The following is a 22,321-nucleotide window of genomic DNA, read 5'->3' as shown; positions in this document are numbered from 1 at the left end:
GAGTTTTCTTAATTGTGGTTCACCTGCATTATCTAAACACATACTTTTCTGTGCAACACCTGCATTTATTTAAGTTGCATTCCAATAAATTTTTCTAATTTCTGCAAAGATGATCATAATATAGATAGAAAAACATGAGATAGATGACTTTTGTGAATTTTTCATTTAATTAGGAAGTAAAACCAGACCACTCTTATGAAAATAGAAGCACAAGGCTTGTATTTGTAAAGATAACAATTGTAGAAAGGTAGATGGGCTCCAATATGACTGGACCAAATTGCCCAAGACTGTGCTGTATTTCGGCATCAGGTCAGACAAAGCATTTCTATGGAGACTGTAGTGATAGGTGATGAGAATAGAATGGGGAGCTTTGCTACCTTTGTAATCATTGCTAGGACAGCTCATGAGGCTGCCATCGTAATTTAATCAATGGTCATTTAGCAAAACCCTCTATATAATATGATGCTTAATTCTGCTGAGGACATAAAACAATTATCAGATACGGATCCTCTGTAAAAAGCCAAAAGTAAAAAAGGAGTCACTCTGAGAAGAAGCCTGTTTAACTGATCTTTTCTTCCATTGGCTTTACCCACCAGGGCTTGTCAGTTTTTAGTAACCCTTTTTGGTTGAGGTAGAAGTCACACACCATACAGTTGACCATTTTGAAGTATATACTTCAGTGTTTTTTTTATTATATTCACAGATGTGTACAAATATCACCATGCTCTGGATTCAGAACCTTTTCAGTGTGTCACAGAGAAGCCCCAGGCTTCCTTCCCCTTGCTCCCTACCTGCCCTGAGAAGTCAGCAGCCTTCTCACTATCACCCTGGGTTTGCTTACTTCACATAATTGGACTCATATACCTGTGACCTTCATGTCTGGCTTCTTTCACTTAGATATCAACATTTATAATCTCTCTGCTTTAATTCATAATTCTGTAAGACCAAACACATTATGTGTGTTCCCTAGCATCTTCCTCACCAAATAGTTTATCTTCCCTACACCACATTTTATCCTTGACTCCAACAAAATTCTAGTTTGGGTGCATGTTTGTCTTCCTAGAAATAAAATCACTTGCCTAAAAATGTGTAAACGTATTCCTTCTGATTCTTTTTTTTTAAAGGATTTGTTTTTTATTTCTTTGGCTGTTTGTATTTTTGGTGGTTCTGGGGATTGAGCCCAGGGTCTGGCCTGCACCAGGCAAGCCTCTGCCATTTAGCAACACCCACCCCTACTTTTCTTATCTCAGTTCCTTATCAAAGGGAATATGTAATCACTATAGTACTAACACATCATAAGTAGCAAATTTGTTTTAAACTTTTGTTTGATCCTGGGTTTAATCCTGTTATAGAATTGCGTACGAGTTTGCATGTGTGTATTTTGAAAAATAGTTACTTTTGGTCATTTTTTTTCATTTTATAATTTGTGCAAGGAAGTAGTATATCCAGAGAATTAAACTTGGCTGGGAACATTGCAGGAAGACTAAGCAAGTGCCTGCTATGTACTCACATGATCCTAAAAATGTGACCAGGGGATTTTCTTCATTCTGTAGGTCCTGTAAATATCCTAAAGCCTTCCCTTCTTTGTGCTTCATGCAGATGACCCCTGAGAGTTTTTCAGTATCTGGGGGTTCTGGGTATCCTATTTTGAAAGCCAGACAACTAGATGATTATGATAATCCTTTCTTTAAATTTGACTTTTAATTTCCTCGATGAGACAATTCTATGTTCTTTGTGTCTGATCATTTGTTTTGCAAGAGCAGAGAGAAATATTCTGTTGCATAAGATAAAATGTTACTATTCATTGTATAATCTTGGGCAGGAAAAGTCATGTGCTTACAGATAACTAAAGATGATTGTCCACTAGCAATTTCTTCCACTAAAGAATCCTTTAAAGCACTTTTGAAGCCAATAAATCAGCCTTCAACACTTCTCCACAGAAGGATTTTTAAAATCTTATAACTGTGTATTATTAACAATCCCTGGTAATAAGGATAGGCATTCTACCCCTTCAAAATCAAAGATGAAAACTTACACACTATCCCAGGAAAAGATGAAGAAAAAATGGAGGATTTTTCTTGTGCTAGGTTTGTCAGCCAGCCAAGTTCTTTTCTGTGCTACATTTAATACAGATCCATGCATGTAGTCATTTACTGAGCTAAATCGAATTGAATTTCCAGTGCTTTCTTTGGTTAGACTTTATATTTTCAAAATGAAGACATCTCAAAGAATGTCTAAATCCCTTTCTTTTAGGGCCTGCCTTGCCATCGCCCACCTCGTCTCTTGTGCCTGCTCTGTGCCAGCCTTGTGCTCTGCAGAGCAGTTAGGAACAGGTGCGGCGCGGGCTCAGGGTGCTTGTGGCTGCTTTATCAATGCCACAAACAGGACTGGACACTCTTTATTTAGGCAGATGGCCTTAGGGAAGGGCACGGCCAGATTCCAAATGGCCATTGCTGGGTGTGTGCACATAGAAAGACTCTTTGGCATCAGTAAGATGACTGCTTTGGGGCATTCCATGCTTGGCAGATGATGCTGATATCACAGCTGTCGGATGGGAGCAGAGGGTGGGCTCCTGGTTTTCCCCTCCCGTGCTGGGCCAACAGTCTCGGGGCCAGGCTTGGGGGACAGCTTCTTCCTCAGGCAGGGCAGGCCATGTATTTCCTGGGGAGGGTCAGTTCCTCACAGAGTATACAGTCATTGTCAGGACATTGCAACCCCAAGCTTGCGTTTCAGTGACTTGTTATTCACCTCAACAAACCTGAACAACCACTGTGACCTGTTTTCATGTGGACTCATGGAGAATTCTGAAAGGGGTTGACCTTTGTCTTTACTTGCAAGAGGGAAAGCATCAACCCTTTATCAGGGGAGACAGGAAAGCTGCAGAAGGAGTTAGAATGGGTAGGCAAGGCGGTCCAGACATTTGGGTTATACAGAGAAAACCACCATATAGCTGATGCTTCCTAATTCCAATGTCACAAAGGAACATCAGGACACCTTTTGCTGTTTGAGGAAAATGTGGAAGTATATGAGAAAGGATTAAGATACTGATATTGAAGGACAAACATCAAAAACCAGAAATGGGCATTTGAAAGCATTATCAGGGTAGAAATGCTTTTCATACTTGAAATCACGTGGTCTGGGATGGTGGTCTGGAATGAGTGTGGAGATGGACAGTCTGTCACCTGGATGCTGGGAATTGGGGAGCTTATGCACCTCAGCCAAGTTTCTTGTTAACCCCTTGGGGTGATGAGATGACTTAGACACCTGGTAATTCAAAGGATGAGACCAGCTTCAGGCCCAGGTGTGTTAAAGGAAGTAAAAACTGCTTTTGCTGTAGTCTCTTTCTTTTGTGCTGATGGAGGCAAAGCTTTGGCTTGTCCCCTGGCACATGTCTGTTTGCTAGGTCCCATTCTGTGAATTTCCCTCTGGGGCAACGGTTTCCTGGACTGTGATTGCTGATCAGGGCCATGAGTAGAGCAAATTATCATGAGCCATGGAAATCCTCTGCCACGTAGGACAAACAGCCTGATGCCCAGCCTCCTGTGGACACTCTGTCCCTCCTGCATTAGAGATGTTTTGTAAATGTGGAGTGATGTGAGCCTCCTAAAAAATCTAGACTAAGAAAGGCCAATGGAATTAAAAGGAATAGAACAATTGCCATGAGATTATATCCCTCACTTAGTTACTTAGAAGCCAGGGGACGTAGTTCTGAGGTCACTTTCCTCCAGTTGAGAGATCACATGGCTCACACAGAGGCGCTCCATGTCATGCCTGTCTTCCTCCAGATAAAGAGGAGTGTGGCATTGCTCAGAGCAGGAGAAGGGTACGGTACATGGAGGCAACAGAAGACCCAGAGCAGGAAGGGATTAGGAAAGAATTGCTGTCCTGGTGGCACCCACGTCTCCTCTGCATCTGGGCCTGCGCTTCTGCATCCAGAAATCTCCAGCCTGTCAACAGCCATCGGCCACTGACGCCAAAGGGGACTCTGTGTGAGAGAACAGGCCTGGGTACAAATACTTGGCTATGGTGCCTTTCTAAAGCATCTGTGTTTTAATAGTGGCTATAGAAACAGGCTTTCAGGTGAAATCAGAAGCCCGACTTTCCAACAGGGAATGGAATACTTCCCCAAAGCCCAGGCCTTAACCTTTTTAGAGCCCTGGTGTGTTGGAGATGGGTGGAACACAAAAAAATTATTCATAAAAATGATTTGTGCCTGGCCTACCTACCAGCCAGAAGGTCTTCTTACAGTAGAAATAGCCTCCTAATTTTAATGATCTATAGAAGAGCAGTTTGGGTTTCCTCAGAGCTTCTTGTAAGCAAGACCAGACATTCTGGGCCATGCTCTAACTCCTGTCCAGACAAATCTAGGGATCAAGAGGCCAGATCAAATATAAATTTGGTGAAATTTTTCTGGAAAACCTTGAACTTCAAATTGAAGTTAATATACTTCCCCCAACTCCCATATCTTCCTCTTAAAAAAAAAATCTGTTTTCTTCTGAGAATTAGAGCTAAGGCTGGTAAATGAATATTTTCACTCACATGAAATCCTAGTTATCCTGAAGTTTCTGAAAGGGTCTGCCGTGTGTCTTGCAGTGTGCTGCCTCTTGTCCTGTTTGGGAATTTATCTAGAAAAGCTGTTACATTACAGTGTGAGAAGGCTTTCCTTTATGTGAGTGTAGTTTTTCTGACATCCTCAGTCTGACATTTTTCATAAATGTCAAGTGCTAAAATCAACCTTGTTCAATATTACATAGGAAATAGTTGCAAAGAGTTTTAATTGCAAACATTTTTTGAAATGTTACTACTTTTCTTTCTCAGATTTTTCCATGGGTGTTTTTTCCCTGCCCTCGCCCACCGATGCTTTTCAGTTTAAATGTGTCTGACAGATTCTCAGAACCTATTTCCAGTGGGGTGTTCACATGTGACATGTGGAGAAGGGACCCAAAGCCCTAGAGGAAGAATTCCAAATGCACATTTCAAACTCCATTCTGAGCTTGGAACCTCTCAGCCAGGGCAAGTGGGAAGGAATGAGTAGGAGAAGAAGCAGAGACAGAGTGGTGGTTTCTCCAGGGAGAGAGGTGGCTGTCCTGAGTGCCCCCTCACATGGCTCTTCTGTGTCCTTGTTGGAGACATTCTGGGTCATGCTCTAACTCCTGTCCAGACAAATCTAGGAATCAAGAGGCCAGACCAAATATAAATTTGGTGGAATTTTTCTGGAAAACCTTGAACTTCAAATTGGAGTAAATACACTTCTCCCAACTCTCATATCTCCCTCTTTAAAAAAAAAAATCTGTTTTCTTCTGAGAATTAGAGCTAAGGCAGGTAAGTGAATATTTTCACTCACGTGACATATTATTATGGAGTACAATAAATCTTCATTAATTTCAGGGAGTTTTCAGATAAGTAATATGTCAAGATTATTACTGGCCATGGAAAGACAGAATTAATTCCCATAGTTTTATTCTTTTTCTAAACTCTCTGTGTTACTAGCATCTACTATTTACTCAGTATAGTAAGAATTTAATTTGCCTTTCATTCCACGTCTCCCCACAAATAGTCAATTTGATCAGAAACAACTAGAATGGCTAAAGATTTTTTTTTTGGCTTTTTAACTCCATCGTATAATTTTTATGAGACTTTTTTTTCTTCACATTTTCTTGTTACGGAAAAAGGCACATTTGGTATAGTCTCATTAGAATTACCATATTGACTTATGCTCAGAGCTTGTTCTAGAAATAATTTTTACTTTCTATAACTAAAGGCCTGGTAGAGAGGGGCAGGTGACTTACTTGACTGGACTCTTAAAGCAGGAAACTTCCTTAATGTGAATGAGTAAAAGTCTGGATTCATCTTGTGTTCAAGATGTTCAGTCCTAGGACTGTGGGATGACTGGTGCCACCTTGTGGAGAGTTGTAGTAAGACACTGAGCTAATCATTTCCTCACTTTAGTTCTTAGAACTAGAAGGCGCCATGGGAGATGATTCTTTTGCTTCTTGGCCATCCTGAAATAACTCGGTCACATGCAACGCTTTAAAAGGCTTCAGAGAGTGATAGTTTCTAGACATTAGCAGTAGCTCATGCCAGAGCTTAAGAAGGACGATGATAGCAAACACAGCCTAGTGTTTATCAGGTGTTGCTATGTTTCAAGTATGGTGCCAGGTGTCATATCTCATTCTGTTCCTCAAGACTGTTTTCTGAAGGGACACTTGCCCTTCATTTCTATTTTCCCAATGAAGACGCTTAGATGAAGAAGTAACAAAACTTCTCAAGTGTACTGAGTGAAGTGTAGAGTTTTCTGACCACTAAAACTTTAGGGTGAGACTTGAACCCGTGTGGTCAGAATCTAGGCTTGTGCCCATCAACAATATCCTGAGGGCTGGGACTGGGGCTCAGTGGTAGAGCACTTGCCTAGCATGTGTGAGGCACTGGATTTGATTTGACTCAGCACCACCTATAAACAAATAAACAAGTAAAAGTCCATCAATAACTAATAAATATTTTTTAAAAAACAATATCCTGAAAATCAGTTACTGTGAGTAATAACATTCAATGAAACCCTGCTTTCCAGGTTAAATCCTAATTGTAAGGATGCATAAAACCTCAGGATCATAATTGTCAATAGAGAACAGAGTATTGAGTATACAGATGACTAATGCTGACAATTATCATGCCAACCTAAGAAAGTCAGAAATGTTTGGGAAATCCAATATGCTTTATGTGGGTTCAAAAATACGTGTCTGGAAAAATGAAAGAGAAGAGGCAATTAATGAATTTGGAAGGTGGTGTGGAAAATTCAAATTAATGAATTTGGAGTGTGTAGCAGGGAATATTGGGAAATCAGATAGGTGTAACCATGATATTACTATGTAAGGGATTACAGTTGTCTCAGACAATTGGAGAAAAATCAGCAGGAAACAAGTTCTGAGAAACTGAAGAATGGAGGGAAGCATTAGTTGTTCTACATTTTTCTGAAATATGATACATCAGAATGAGCATAAGCTTAGTATAAGAGAAAACAATAGCCTATTAATGTAAAGAAGAAAGAACTAATTGTTACAAAACACAATCCAAACTATTTTTTAAAAATTGAGCTTATTTTCCCAGAAAAACTATCTCATTCTTTAATGAATGCAGTAATTATGAGATTGCTTTGGATATATGTTACAATATGATGATAAGTTTTACGTTTTAACAAATGTAGAATTGGCATTCCCCCTTTTTCTTTATCTAACATGTAGAGAGAAGTGTACGTGCTGGACCTTGGGATCTGGCTCTGAGAGCAAGTCAGCCTGCTGGATCCCCATCCTTTGCTAGTATGATACCTGGGTCCTCCTGGGGACTGAGAAAGGCCTCTAGCACCACAATTCTTAAGGTTTCTAGCACATAAAAGGGGAAAACAGGCTTGCAAATACTTGGCATTTTAAAAGTGCTTGTATTTAATTACTTAATGCTCTATACTTAAAAAAAAATGCATAGGTGAAATGACCCTATATGTGATAGTCCCCTGCCACGCTCAGGGAGTATATTTTAAGATGGCCCATGAATTCCTGAAAACTATACATAATATGTTTTTTTTTTCCTATGCATGTGCCCTGATGATAAAGTTTAATTTCTAAATTAACCCATTTTGTCCCATTGTTACAGATGTGGAACATCTAAAACACTTACATATAGTATATAATATAATTATACAATAATGATAATATAATTATGTAATTAATAATTGTAATGATAATTAATATTAATTAACATAATAATATATATGTTCTAGATTAACATTTCCAACCTATATTAATGCTCCTGTGTTAATTTTATTGAAATATTTATAAAATTAAAAACCTGAGGCATAATGGGTTAAGCACAGTAAGAAATTGAGAGCAATAACTACCAAATAAAATGGAACAATTGCAACAATATACTGTAATAAAAGTCATTTAAAATTTATGAATTAGTTATTTCTAGAATTTTCAATTCAATATGTTTGGCCTAGAGTTGACCCTGGGAATCTGAAACCATTGAAAATAAAACCACAGGTAATAGGGGACTGTTATAGAATATCATTTGCAGATATCATCCAAAGTCTAATTGGGAGTCTTTCCTGAATGCAGGACTCAAATCCAATAATCCGAATGGGCCCCAGGGCATAGTGTGAAGGAGCACTCCCGGGAGGTGAAGCCGCCTGCCGGTCTTCACAAAGCCAGCTTCTTCTCCTTTTTAGTCCCCTAATTGAGGGTCCCCAAGTATTTTGAGAGTCACTTCTCTTTCCAAAGGAGTCCAGGAAAAAAATGGTGAGAGAGTGAGTGATGTTGTGTTCCCAGGTTGAGACTTGTTGACAGTGTGCATTTTACACTTAAGCTGCATGATGTTCATTTACATGTCATTTTAAAATGTTTCCAGTAATAATGAAAGTTTTAAAATGAATGAAGGGACTAAAAACAACCAGTCACAAAACAATCCTTGTGTCTCAGGCACTTGGAAAACTTAATCACTCTGAGTGCTTTTAAGCAACTGTCAAAAGTTTTATTTGGAAAACTGTTGTTTGAGGGAAGATAATTAAGGCAATTTTTAAAAGAACTGTGTTCTCAGTCAGCTTTAGCAAGTCTCATTGAAGAGAAGGGAAGGACCTTTAGCCTGTGGACTTCAGGTCTCTACCTACTCTATCAGTAGGACCTGGTGTTCTTAGTGCAATTAAAAAAAAAAAAACTATTTGTCTAAACAAATGCTGTCCATCATTTCAAAACTCTCTATATATTTTAGAACATAGCAAAGCAACATATCCCTAGTTGCTTAATTCTTAATAGTTGAAATCAAGAAGCAACTCAATTGTTCATCAGAAGATGACCAGATAGACAAGTTGGGATGTACTCAGGCATTGGAGTAGCACCTCCCAGGCACAGATGAATTCTCAGTCGTTATGGTGAGTAAAAAAGCTGAAAGCATCAGGCAGTATATCATTATGATTTCACTTACAGGATGTTGTAAGGGCAAAACTAAGCCATTGTGATAGAGGCTTTGGTGGGTGGGGAAATGATGGGCATACAGGACCTCTCTGAGTGAGGAGTACATTGTTAGTGGGTTGGGACTACACTGGTGTTTACATTTGTCAAAATTTATCAAATCACACACTGGGAATATGTACATTTTACTCTATAAAACATACATCAATTAAATGAATAAGAAAGAGAGACAAGAGATGGGAATGTCTTCACCCATTAGAAAAACCTTCAGACTATTGGGGTTTAATATAATACCTTCAAATATCAAGAATAGGCTCATTGAATGAGTGCTCATATGAGAAAGATTAAAACCTGCAAAAGCTCCCCACAGGCATGTTGTTAGTTGGCTGTTCAATGTCCAGCACGCAGATGTAGGAAAAGCATTCATGATCACTGCTCCTCTGACTTTTTTTTTTTTTTTTAGTACTGAGGATTAAACCCAGGGGCACTTAACCACGGAGCCACATCCCCACCCCCCTTTTAAATTGTTTATTTAGAGACAGGCTCTCCTTAAGTTGCTCAGGGCCTTGCTCAGCCTTGCTCAGCCTTGCTCAGCCTTGCTCAGCCGCTGAGGCTGGCTTTGAACTTGTGATCCTCCTGCCTGTGTACTTGAGTGGCTGGGATTACAGGCGTGCGCCACTACACCCAGCCATGATTACCATGCTTAATGAATTGCTATGCTTCTTCTTAGAAAATTAGAGCAAACACATCCCTTATAATTTTTCTCTTGGCTAAAAGTTCACCACTCTACTAAGGCTGCTCTCCTTGACATTCTCACACCCCCAGATTTTGTCTTTGTCTCTGTACTTAACACAAACTCCCCTGCTAGCTCACCAGCAGTTCCACCTAAAATTTTACCTGCCGCCCCCGCCACTGCCTCCTTATTTTTTCCCTATTTCTGGGAGGTCGTGAATGTCTCCATCCTAACGGCCACACCTGCCTTCCAGTTCTAGTCTAAGATGTGCCACAGGGGAAATGTGTGACCCTGGTGGACAACTAATCAGAGAAGACCTCATTCTCATCTTCTGAAAATAGCCTCAATGAGTAAGCTGATGCTATCATCTCCGGATTGTATGATGTTTACTTCATACTTCTATGTGGATGCGCTTGCTGGATCACATCCTGTGTCTAGTGTGGTTGCACCCTCCAAGTAAAGACCATTTTCTAATTCAAATTTCTTTCCACCTTCACTTCCTTCATAACACATTTTTTTTTTTTTAAATTACAACATCCAATGGCCTTTCTTAAGCCTATTGGAAGTTGACATGAGTTGCCACTGTATTTGTCTGGAAGCCAAAGAAGAGGCTCGAATTGATGCTTCTTCCCCAAGCAGCTGATCACTGCCTTTGATTTAATCTAAATCACATTCAGAGAAAGTTTAGTTATATCCAAATGGTTCAAGATCAAGTTTATCATTCTTAAATAAATTTAAAACACCCTCTCTTTAAAACAAAAGCATGTCTGTACAAGACAAGAATAAAGAAGTTCCATTTGCCTATTTTTTTTTTTTTTAGAAGAAAAGTTTCATTTCTGTGGCTAATTTTCCCCCAAGGGAAAATATTTTTAAATCTTTTTTTTTTTATAAAAGCAGTAAAAAAGATTTTTACAGCATGCATTATTTTATGTCCTTGTTTTTGTGAAATATTAAGGAGGCACACTTTTATTTCTCAGTATTTGACCTGGACTTGGGGTAATTCTCATGTTTTTGTTCCATATGGTGATTATCATATGCCGTTTATGTATATTTTATATTTTGTTTTCATAGTTCAATTACATTCCTATGTCTATTTGTGATGTAATTTTATATGTCCATTGTCTCAAAAAAGAGTTCCTTTGGGAAAATTTTTTAACTTTGTGAGATAATCCATGCAAATTCCTAAGTTTGAATGATTTTTCCGCATGGTACCAATAAGAGACTCAGTGTTCTCTTTGTGCCAATTATTCACCCCTGGTTTTATTATGATCATAAATCTTCTTGGGCTTTGGTGTCACATTTTTTTTTCAACATGTTACTTTTTTTTATTAGTTGTAGATGGACACAGTACCGTGTTTTATTTTTATGTGGTGCTAAGGATCGAACCCAGTGCCTCACATGTGCCAGGCAAGTGTTCTACCACAGAGCACAACCCCAGCCCCTGGTGTCAAGTATTGATTCTGCTTCCAGTGACCTATTTCATGAATTTTAAAATTGGACTTTAAAAAAATACAATCATAAAATTTAATTGTAAATAAATTTGTGCTTTTAAAATATATGATAAAATTTAAGAATAATATTATTTAAAAACAAATTGCTACCTAAATATTAGCAATAATTTCTATTCCTGCTAAAAATCACTGGGGAAAATGAGTTGGAAATGTAACTTATCTGTTCCTTAAGCCAGTTGTTGTTTCTATTTATATAAATGAGAGTCTTAAGAGATATCAAGGAATAATAGTCTTCTATTTTGTCCCAGTGGGGACATTGTACCTGGTAGGTGGACCAAATCAAGGCTGTTACTGCCCATTAATAGTCACGCTGTCCCACCAAAGGGAGACAGGTACTGCTGGGTGGATACACACCCTCACTCCCCTCCTCCCCGTCTCCCCCTCCTCTATCTTCCTACCAACCTACAAGGCCACAGACTTCTGCCACACTTTTGCTTTAAAGTCATTCATTTGGGCTTGATGAAGACTATCTCCAGATTAACATCAAAACTGCAAATCCTTTCACCCAGAGTCTCCATTTGAGTTTTGCTAATGTCCCATCAATGTCTTTGTTGCAGAAGGATCTAATCCTGAATTGTGGATTATCTTTCCTTGTTATGTCACTGGAGTCTCCACCAAACCAGAACAAGTCCTTCAGTGGCCTTTATGACCTTGACACTTGAAAAAATAAAGGTCTTTGATTTTGTAGGATGATCTTGAATTTGGGTGTTTGCTCTTTCTTTGTGACTGAACTTGGGCTTTGCATTTTGGGGTACACTATCATTGCGGTGATGCTGTGTTCTCCCCAGTGCAGTCCATCGAGTGACATGTGATGTTGATTTGTCACAGCCCTGGTGATGTTAACTTTGATCACTTGAATATGGTGGTAATTCACTGCATTTCTTTAGAATAAAGTTAATATATCCCCCTTTACAACTAGCAAGTATTTTGTGGAGAGAAATTCTGAGCCTATGTAAATATCTTTTTATTCTATCCAAATTCAACTCCTGTTTTAGGTCCCTTTTAGTTTCTTGTCTGAGTTATTAAATGAATGCCAAGTGGTGATCTCTAATTCTTCCATTTCTTCTACATTCATCATTTGGTTTACTACTATTAGGGATAGCTTTCCCTTCTCCGCATTTATTTATTCACTAATCTGTTTATATTTCTGTGGCTTCCTATTTTATTCAATAAGATATAATGTGGCAGTATTTGATGATCGTTGTCTCAGTTTGGGCTATAGGAGGCCCCATCAAACTGTCTACTAGAAACACCTCTATGTTAACCAGCATTTTGATGCTGTTGTCAAAATAACTGACAGAGACACTGGAGAGGAGGAGAAGTTTATTTTGGGCTCACACTTTCAGAGGTTGAATCCGTGGTTGGCTGACTCCATTGCCCTGGGCCTGAGGTGAGGAAGAACATCATGGTAGAAAGGGTGGTGAAGGGAGGTTGCTCATTCATGATGGCCAGGAAGCAGAAAGAGGAAGGAGAAGGGGCCACCAGGAAGATGAACCCTTCCAGGGCACACCCCCAGTGACCTGCTTCCTCCAGTCACCCCCCCCCCCCACTTGCTTAAGTCACCTCCCACGCAGTAGTCCTGTCAAGCTAGGAGGGACTGAGTGGGCTACAGGTCTCACAATCCAATCATTTCACCTCTGAACACTCCTGTGTTCACCCAGGAGCTTTGGGGAAACACCTCCCATCCATCTTTCTTCCGACACGTCTTTACTTTCTGATATTACAAGATGTCCAGGGTCATCGTGCACATCTTGACATAGCCTGGCTTCAGTTATTTCCTTGAGAAGTCAAGGTCTGGACACTTGGTATACCCATGCTACTGGTGATGATGCTTTTAGACCCTCTCAGAGAACAGAGCCAGAACATATTAGACATGCATGTTTTAAAAGAAACACATAGACACTTTTGCTTCTACATTTGCTTCTCTCTTGTCTAATCTATCTATCCATCCATCCATCCATCACTCTCTATCCATTCATCCAATGGAAATCATGAATTCACACTGATATATTCAATTTTAGTCCAATGCCATAGGGCTTATTCTAGCTTTCCATCCCTTTCAAATTTGTAACTGAATTTTCTGGTGATATGACACATGACTCGAATTAGTTTTAAAGCATTTATTTCTGTAGCCTCTGCCTCTTGTCTTGGCTACAGACCTCATGTAAGGCCCTGTGATAAATTCTTGCTGCATTATCAGCTAAATCTTTGCCCTTTGGTGTAAACACTTTACCAATGTTGGTTAGCTCATTTTCCATCTCTCTCTTTCTCTCTCTCTCTCTCTCTCTCTCGGCTCGCTCTCTCTCTTTCTCAACACACACACTCACATGCACACATATACACACATACCACAAGCACCACTTGTCATTTAATGGGTAGGGAGGCACTGACTACTTTACCCCATGGGTGAGATATAATCATAAACTGATTTGATACAAATTAAATGGACTGCATCTTCAATTAGTAAACAAGTTAAAGGCTGTTGTAATAGAAATGACTATTCTTCAATGCTTTTCTAATTTGATTCCTTCTCAAATAATGACAATGTTTAAATATAAGTTAATTCTTCGTTATTAAGAATCATCTATGTGATTACCCGCAATACACTTTTAAGCATCTTAATTGAGTTGAGTTTTACAACTTTTGATGTGTATAGAGCTACTGGCTTTTCACAAGGGCGATTTCCCTTTATCATAAGATATATGAAAGCATGAGATTCACATCATGTAAAAAAGATAAAAACCGCAACACGAAGGTGTGCACGGTGTTTGCATAAGCCAAAAGATATTTTGCAAATAACTAAGCCAGACCTTCACTTACCAGAGAACAGTGTGTATGTATTTGCTGGAAAATGTATTGGAAGGCAGAGTCACTAGACTGCACACAGCATGGCCATATTGTCAAAATCTGCTGTACAGCTTTCTAAGGAGTTGGTCTGCTGACATCTATGACTTTACTATTTCTTTGTGAGATACTTGTTGTTCAGTGGCTTTCTCTTTCTGATCTGTGCACCAGTAGTTGCATGCACACTGGAGATTACTATGTGAAAGATGTTTCTTATTAGTGAAGCATCTATGCTGATACCTCCTTGCTCTGTACCTGGTATCCTGATTACAAGAAAGGTCTAAGCTCTAGTACTGGCACACCGAAGCGTATTTATGAACCTTTCTTCTGTGTTAAGGCCTCAAGATTCTTTATAAAATTGATCGCTCAGTTGGGGTGAGGCATCCACAGTACAGTAGGAATGCAATTAATATGCAAAGCGTGATAGATGGCCAGGCTCTTAAAAGCTGATCTCTTCTATCAGTAAGCCTCTGTTTCTGCTCTGAGTAGCAGAGTCGCATTACTTTTGAGACATATTAGCATTAGAACATGGAGATTTATACCCCTTAGAGTTTGGATGTGCAATGCCCCTAAAGGCCATGTAATAAAAGTTTGATTGGCAGCCTGTGGTGCTACTGAGAAGTGGTAGAACTTTTAGGAGGTGGGGTCTAATGGGAGGATTCCTCAGAATGGGGGGTCCCTGGAGGCGATATTGGGACCCTGGCCCATTCCCTGTTTTTGCCTCCTGGCCACCATGAGCTGAGCCTTTTTTCTTTGCCACACACTTTTGCCATGATCTTCTGCTTCACTGAAGATACAACAGCAACAGATGTTGGGGATATGACTCAGTGGTTAAGCACCCCAGGGTTCAATTTCCAGAAAAAAAAATACATACTGAAGATTGATTGCACTATTTTCAGATAGTGTCTTGAAAGTTTGAGGGAGGGGTTGACGATAAATATTCTGAGGAATATAAAACCCCAGGTTCAAGATCAAGAGCCTTATGAAATGGAAGGAAGGAAATCAGGAAGGGAGGGAGGGAGGGAGGCTTATTGATAGAAGTCCAAGCAAGCATGGACTTGAACTTCTGAAACCATGAGCCAGAACAATTTATTCTTATAAACTGATTGTCTCGGGCATTTTGTCACAGTGACAGAAATACCTAATGGTTTGGCTGAGTAATTCAATGAGTGTAATAATCCTTAGCATGTTCGAGTTGGGACTTTTGGACAAATAACATTTGCCTTCAAATATATTTTGCTTTGGGACACATCTGAATCCCTAGGCTGTGTGTCTTATGTGTGGAGTTTTCACTTGGTAGGAAATCAGCATAAGTGACTCTCTGTAGTCTGTAGCTTGGTGCAGAGGTGTTATTCTCCTCTGGTAATTATAGTAACAGTTACTTGAAAATTATATGGCTAAGAGGTATTCTTCCAACTTCAGAGTTCACAAAACTGTCTGTGATGTCACATGTCAAGGTCAATGGTTCAGCGTGTAATACTTTCTCTACTCTCAAAACCAAGTATGGTTTTGCCTGGTGTATTATAGTTAGATGGAAGTTGTTGATAAATTGTTATGTTGGCTTCTATTACCATCTCTCTCCCTCCCTCCCTCCCTCCCTTCCTGATTTCCTTCCTTCCATTTCATAAGGCTCTTGATCTTGAACCTGGGGTTTTATATTCCTCAGAATATTTATCATCAACCCTCCCTCAAACTTTCAAGACACTATTTGAAAATGGTGCAATCAATCTTCAGTATGTATTTTTTTTTTTTTTACTGGAAATTGAAGCCTGGGGTGCTTAACTACTGAGTCACATCCCCAGCCCTTTTGATTTTGAGACAGGGCCTCACAAAGTTCCTTCAGATCTCACAAAGTTGCTGAGGCTGGCTTTGAGCTCTCAATCGCCCTGCCTCAGCCTTCCAAGCTACTGGGATTACAGGCGTTTGCCGCCGTGCCCAGCAGTATGTACATTTCATGTTTTAAAGAATCATGGATGTTCTTCTCTCTGTGTTCAGCACTTTCTTCTCTTTCTTTGTCTGGCACCCATCTTGGCTTCTACTTTCATGGCCCTAATTAATTGCATCTCTCGATAGCTGGGTTATGATGGTATAACTACAATCAGAAAGACCTGGGCTGAAAACTAGCTCTGAAAACCACCATCTGGGTCTGTGTATTCTTAAAAATGGGAGCAGGGAGTAATGGTACATATTTCGCTGTTTTATTGTATAAATTAAGAGAGAGAATGTATTGCAGTGCTCATCCCAAACCAGGCATACAATAAAAGAACCAACAAGCGTTAGAATGCCATCCCACAAGGACTGGGATTTGGACTCTGAAGTTTTCAAACAGGCAACACACGTCTGGCTTGTGGTAAGTACTGATAAATGCACATCAGCAGTGACTATTATTCATCTGCTGAATTAGGCTTTCCCACAAGACTCTGAAAATCGAAGGTGAAGGGTGAGCCTACTACGAGTACATCATCCCATATGTGAGGCAGCTAGTGATACCTGCAGAGGCAGAGCCTCAAGTGATGGATGGGTTTCATGCAGTATTTCTGCGGCAACAAGTTCAGAAAGTGACAGTGTTTGTTTTGTCCTTCCCAGGTGTCCTGTTTTCACTGGTGGTGTTGCTGTATGTCATCTGGGTCCAGGCAGTGGCCGACATGGAAAGCTATACGAGCATGAAAATGAAAGACTGCTTGGAGTTCACCCCTTCCGTCCTGTATGGCTGGTCATTTTTCCTGGCTCCAGCTGGGATTTTTTTTTCTCTGATGGCTGGGTTGCTCTTCCTACTTGTTGGACGACATATTCAGATACATCACTAATCAAACCATTGCCACCCGCATTTTTTGAGAGATTTTTAAAACAGAGCTTATTTGTGTTTTCATAATGGTATCAACATAATGTTAGTTGATGTACCTTTTGTTATCTTGAAGGAATCATTTTACTTATTATTTCCTCTGTAAGAAGGTTCTAGAATTTCTCTGAACACCAACATGTTTGCATCTTTTTTAAGTACTAGCAAGGACTTAATCTCTAGGGAGCAGGTAAATAGGCCTTCCTTTCATTTCATATTTTGGAGTTCATAGGGATTGCAAAGGTCTGACAGTAGCATGCGACCCTAACCTGGTCAAATCAAGGTTGGTTTAAAGTCTCCTTGCTCACATTCACTTCTGCCACTGATTAAGGGAAAAAAAACTTAGGAGAATAATTAAAGATGGAAAATAAATATCATAAAATGTATTTCATTTCTTCTCTACCCACATACATATCCATGTACCCATCGACAGTCTCCTGTAAGCAAATTATTCATTACTTAAAAATAGACTGCAGTTGTTCCTGTTAACAGGAGCCAGGGACTCCTAAGTTAAAATGGGCAACAGCAAAGGAAACCAAGAGTGTTTATTCTACTTTCTTACCAACAATAGTTTGATCACCTAACTTTATTCTCCTAACTGTACATGCTTACACAAACCTTCAACTACATTTAAAAGCAGTATATCTGTATACCAACTTCTGTATACTGCAGACGAGAATTTTATGAATTTAAAGGGGATTAATTATGTAATGTAATATGGTTTAAAATATGTAAAAAATCAAGCACCTCAGCTTAGTACATAATTCTATTTGATATTTTAAAATTCCCACTTAAAAATTATATTGCTAAGATTTTCTGCCTGTGAAAATTTATAGATGAAACATGCTTTTAATATTCTCTAGCTATAAAGTTTCAAAATACTTCCATATGAGGATTATAATAGTCTTGCTTTATGAAAGAACATGAAATATTAACTATCCCCCAGATTTTGTGGGTTCCAATTCTTTTGCTCACTTGATTCCCTTAGTTACTGCCCCTCAATTTCTTCATCTTTACCATAGGTGTGTTAACATTTACAGATCCACAATTTTCTTTAACCTCCTGGAAGAAAAGGAATAATTTCATGTTATTCAGGAGCACAGACATTTGCATATCAAAGATGTTTGTTTGGCTCGAATGTTGATTGAAATCAAACCCATCTGAGGGGCACAGGTTGTGTTTTCATTCTGGAAGCTTCTATCAAGGAGAAATTTGGAGCAAAGGAATGGAGGAACAGCACAGTGTGAAAGCTTTGTTGGAAGCTGAGTTTCATTTTGCAACTGTGGTGAGATGGAAAGTGGGACTGAGGCAGAGGAATGATCACCTGGATATTGCTTTGGGAAAGACGGACTCTCCCTTCGCCTCCATTCTCATCCAGCTGTTGCTGCAATGGAGAACTTTTGCTAGCCCTTTCTGTACATTGTATGCTCTATCATTACTCCTGTTTCCAGGGGAGGGAACTTTGGAGAAATAGCAGAGGTCTGATCTATCTACATAATCAGGAGGGCATTTTAGTAACAGGACCTGCCTGTAAATATAATAATTTTTAAAAAGCTCCAGGGGTTTAACTGGTTTCTCAAGTCATTTCAGTGATATCATAAATGTGTTTTTGGTGGAACTTTACCTTTGTCTTTTTCTGTTTCATTTTTATATTGCTCCATTTACTTCTTGGCTTTTTTGGCTTGATTATCAGAAAATTAACTATGGGTTCTGTTATGCTTAATGCCTGTGATATGGTGGCATGCCATTAAGTTTTCCCAGTGATACTGAGATGTGTTTGATTAGTTCATGTCATTTGAAAATACAATTCCTTTTCATAGAACTGTGGAGTGAAACCTTTTTCTGGAGTACTGTATGCCATTTAGAGTTCATGTACAAACCTGCTTTCGGTAAAGATTTGAATGTTTCTAAATTTCAGATGATTACCCTCAGTTTCTAATATCCTTAAGTGGCTACCATGTATTTATATCTGACTTGAAACACTATTTCCATGTGTTTAAGTGGTTAAGTTCCCCTGGATTCAATCCCTGTACCAAAAAAAAAAAAAAAAAAAAATTCCAAAGTGTTGAATTGACATTATAAAATTTCAATTTAACAAACATGATACATTTTCAGTGATGCTTCTAAAAAGAGTGATAAAAGAGGGCAAAGAATGATGGAGAATGATCCCTCGGACACTTGGGAAGGCTGTGAGCTTTTCCACTGGTACCTGTTCAGCTGACTTGGGACAGTCAGACAGCAGAAGGCACAGTTGGAGATGGGTACAGGGAAGCTCAAGGGTTATGCCCAATTTATGTGTTGATGGTAAGACTTAAAAAAAATGCTATCAGATCATTTGGTCATTTTTACAACTAATCTATGAAATGTAGTTATTGAATTTGAAGGTAAAGACCTATCTATAAAGGGCTATGATAGAGAATAAAGTATTGTTTAGAATAATCATCAATATGTATATATAGGTTGTGTGTGTGTGTATGTAAGTGAGTTTGTGTATGTGTGTGTTTGTGTGTATGTGTGTGTGTGTGTGTGTGTGTGTGTGAGAGAGAGAGAGAGAGAGAGAGAGAGAGAGAGAGAGAGAACATTATAAGTTTGGGCAGAAAAAGATTAATTGAGTGGCTGAAGTCAATATATTTCAGCTAAGCAAAATTTTAAAAATCAAGTTCTCTTGGGGGACAGTAATATAGTTGTGTTTCCCCGGAGGCCACTTTAACTGTTTTGCTCAACTGATGATGGTGTATTCAGCCAATGTGGAACTTGATTTATATGTTCACAGAAGTTACCCAATTGGGCTTATAAAAAAACTTACAATGTCTGAGGTGCAAACATATATACGATACTAATAAAATGAGGTAGATGTGATCTGTATGTTATTGGAATTGTGGGAAAAGACCAATAGTGTCACAGCTATAAGAACAAATCTGTTTATAGGCAAAAATCAAAACCTGATTTGATTTTGGTTGGACTTCACTTGGAATGGGGAGCTCATATAAAAGAGATAAAATAGAAAACTGAAAAAAATTTTTTGTTGTTGCTGTTGCCAGAGATTGAACCCAGAGGGGATCAACCACTGAGCATCATCCCCAGCCCTTTTCTAATTTTTTAAAAAATTAAAAAACATCTCACTTTTAGTTTCAGATAGGGTCTTACAAAATTGCTTAGGGCTTCGCTAAATCGCTGAGGCGGGCTTTGAACTTGGGATCCTCCTGCCTCAGACTCCCAAGCTGCTGGGATTACAGGTGAGCACCACCACACCCAGGAGAAAACCAAACGATTGTTGATTGTCTAAAGGAGTCGCTTCCTCAGTGATGAGCAAATGTAGGTGGAATAAAGCCCCACAAGAATCTAGGAAGACAGAATCTTAGCTGTTTAACAATCAAGGAAGGTGGGGAAACAGTGAAGGAGTTTCCTACGATTAACAGATCTGTCTGGTTAGCAGGAAGAAGAAGGAAGACAAGCGTCCAGTTAGAGTGCAGAGTTTCTGAACTGGCTAAGGGAACACTAGGGACGTTGTACTCCAGGAGCAGTCGATGGGTGAGAGGAGAGTCTGAAATCAGATGGAAACACACCAGAGACCCATTCTAGACTCAAATGCTGTGCTCCTCTGCTGTGTGCTGTTAAGCCTGTTCTGTGTGGCGGGAAGGTAAGGGACCCGTGTCTGAAGACCTGAATTCCAATCCTTCATTGTTTTATTTTATTGGTCAATTGATGATTGATTTTATTGGGGATTGAACCCAGGGGCATGTAATCACTAAGCTACATCCCAGATCTTCTATTTTGTATTTTGAGTCAGGGTCTTTCTAAGTTGCTTAGGACCTAATCCTTCATTGTTTTAAAGAGGCAATGGGAGGATGGAGTTTCATGAAAGAATCTACCTCTGGATATGAAGAACAGTAGGATAAATCTAATATTTCTATTTAATTCAATCTAAATTATGTAGGTGATTTGACCCTCTTCTATGTAAATTATACATATTACAATTTATTTATAATTATATAATTTATAAAGTGTCTTTAAAAATAAATGGATTCAGTGATTTTAGATTCTTCTTCTGGCTAAATCAGAATGAGGGTGGGACTCCTGGTGTACACAGGTGATAGACATTGTCTAAATTGGCTTTATGAAACAAGCACGGTGGGAGTAATTGGTATCCTGCACCAAAGTTGATATTATGCAGATAATTCAGTGGGGAGAGGTCTCACTCGGATCAAATGAATGCACACACAGCCACGGTTATAATATCCTCATGCTTTGGGGAGTCCAGAGTTACTGTGACATAATTCATAGAAACTGTAGGATGGTTTTCCCTTCACATGACAATTCTTATATTTCTTTTCTGAGCATTTCTTTTTCCATTAATTCTAAAGAGAGACTGCCACTGTTAAAAAATTCACTGATGCTTACAGATACTATTGGCATTAAAAAATCTCTAAACAAATAGGCATTTAAACAGCATAGTTTAAAAAGAGTGATGTGCCAAGAGGAATGCTTATTGCCTTATATTTTAGCATAGTGCATACAGAGAAATATAAGGAATATCAATAGAGTATCTTTACCTTCCAAAAATACAAGGGAATTTTCTCTCTATGATGTTGTAGGTGCAGGTTAATACCTGGGAGAGGTGTGAAATAGAAAGTCGGATTAACATGTATGTGTCCATATACATACCTAGGCATGTTTATACGTATACATATATACATATATATCTGTGACATGTATGCATATGTATGCATGGATCTGGATAAACCTCTTTATACATCACACAAGTGGTGTGATTATATGCATATATATGTCTGAATACAAACACACATATTCACATACATATACATGCAGTATGTGTATTTATAAAAATATAAAATATAAATATATTTCATGTACTATAATATATGTATGCCTGTATATAAGAAATGCCTGTTAAACATACGTGTACACATGTCTGTATGTCTCAGAATTTCCTATGCTCTTGAGGTTTGCTAAAAAGAAGGGCACATTTCATCTTGAGAATATTCCATGCCTCTCCTGGGTGGTGAGTGAGGGGAACGGACTCGGTGAGCGCTCTCACGACCTTCTCTGACTGGGGTCAGGCACGGGCAGTGATGCAGGTGCCACAGGCTGATCATGTTTCCCTGTAAATTCACAACAGCACCAATTGTGTTGATGAACATCTTCTTGGAACCACCTAGCAATCTATAACTTTATAAATGTTTATTTAATATTTATAAGCTTTTTTGAACAAAATTTCCTTTCTAAAGAAGCATGCCATGGAGGAGCCGGGCCGCCGCCAGCGCCCGGAGCAGGCCCAGCGGCTCGCCAGCGTGGTGACCGCGTGACCCCAATTGGAGAGGGGGCTGAGCGGAGCCGCCACCCGCACCCGCAAGGTGGGCAGACCCGCGACCCAGTGGTACATGGGCGTGGTAGGAGGGGCAGGGCAGAGCCGCCG

The 22,321-nt window shown here is 39.3% G+C and overlaps 1 protein-coding gene across 1 annotated transcript in view; it reads left to right on the top strand.

Annotated features, from left to right (window-relative positions):
• The window catches only part of Tmem182 (transmembrane protein 182), a 55,872-nt gene extending 37,166 nt beyond the window's left edge, over positions 1–18,706 (top strand). The window contains exon 5 of the mRNA XM_015505012.2: positions 16,632–18,706. Coding sequence (XP_015360498.1) covers positions 16,632–16,852 — 221 coding nt within the window. The 3' untranslated portion in view covers positions 16,853–18,706. The remainder of the gene's footprint in view (positions 1–16,631) is intronic.
• Positions 18,707–22,321: the final 3,615 nt, after the last annotated feature.

The sequence above is a fragment of the Marmota marmota genome, unplaced genomic scaffold (assembly GCF_001458135.2).
Source record: "Marmota marmota marmota unplaced genomic scaffold, marMar, whole genome shotgun sequence".
NCBI classification, from domain to species: domain Eukaryota; kingdom Metazoa; phylum Chordata; class Mammalia; order Rodentia; family Sciuridae; genus Marmota; species Marmota marmota.
Note: the sequence above shows the minus strand (reverse complement) of the source record. Positions and strands in the feature narration are given on the sequence as shown.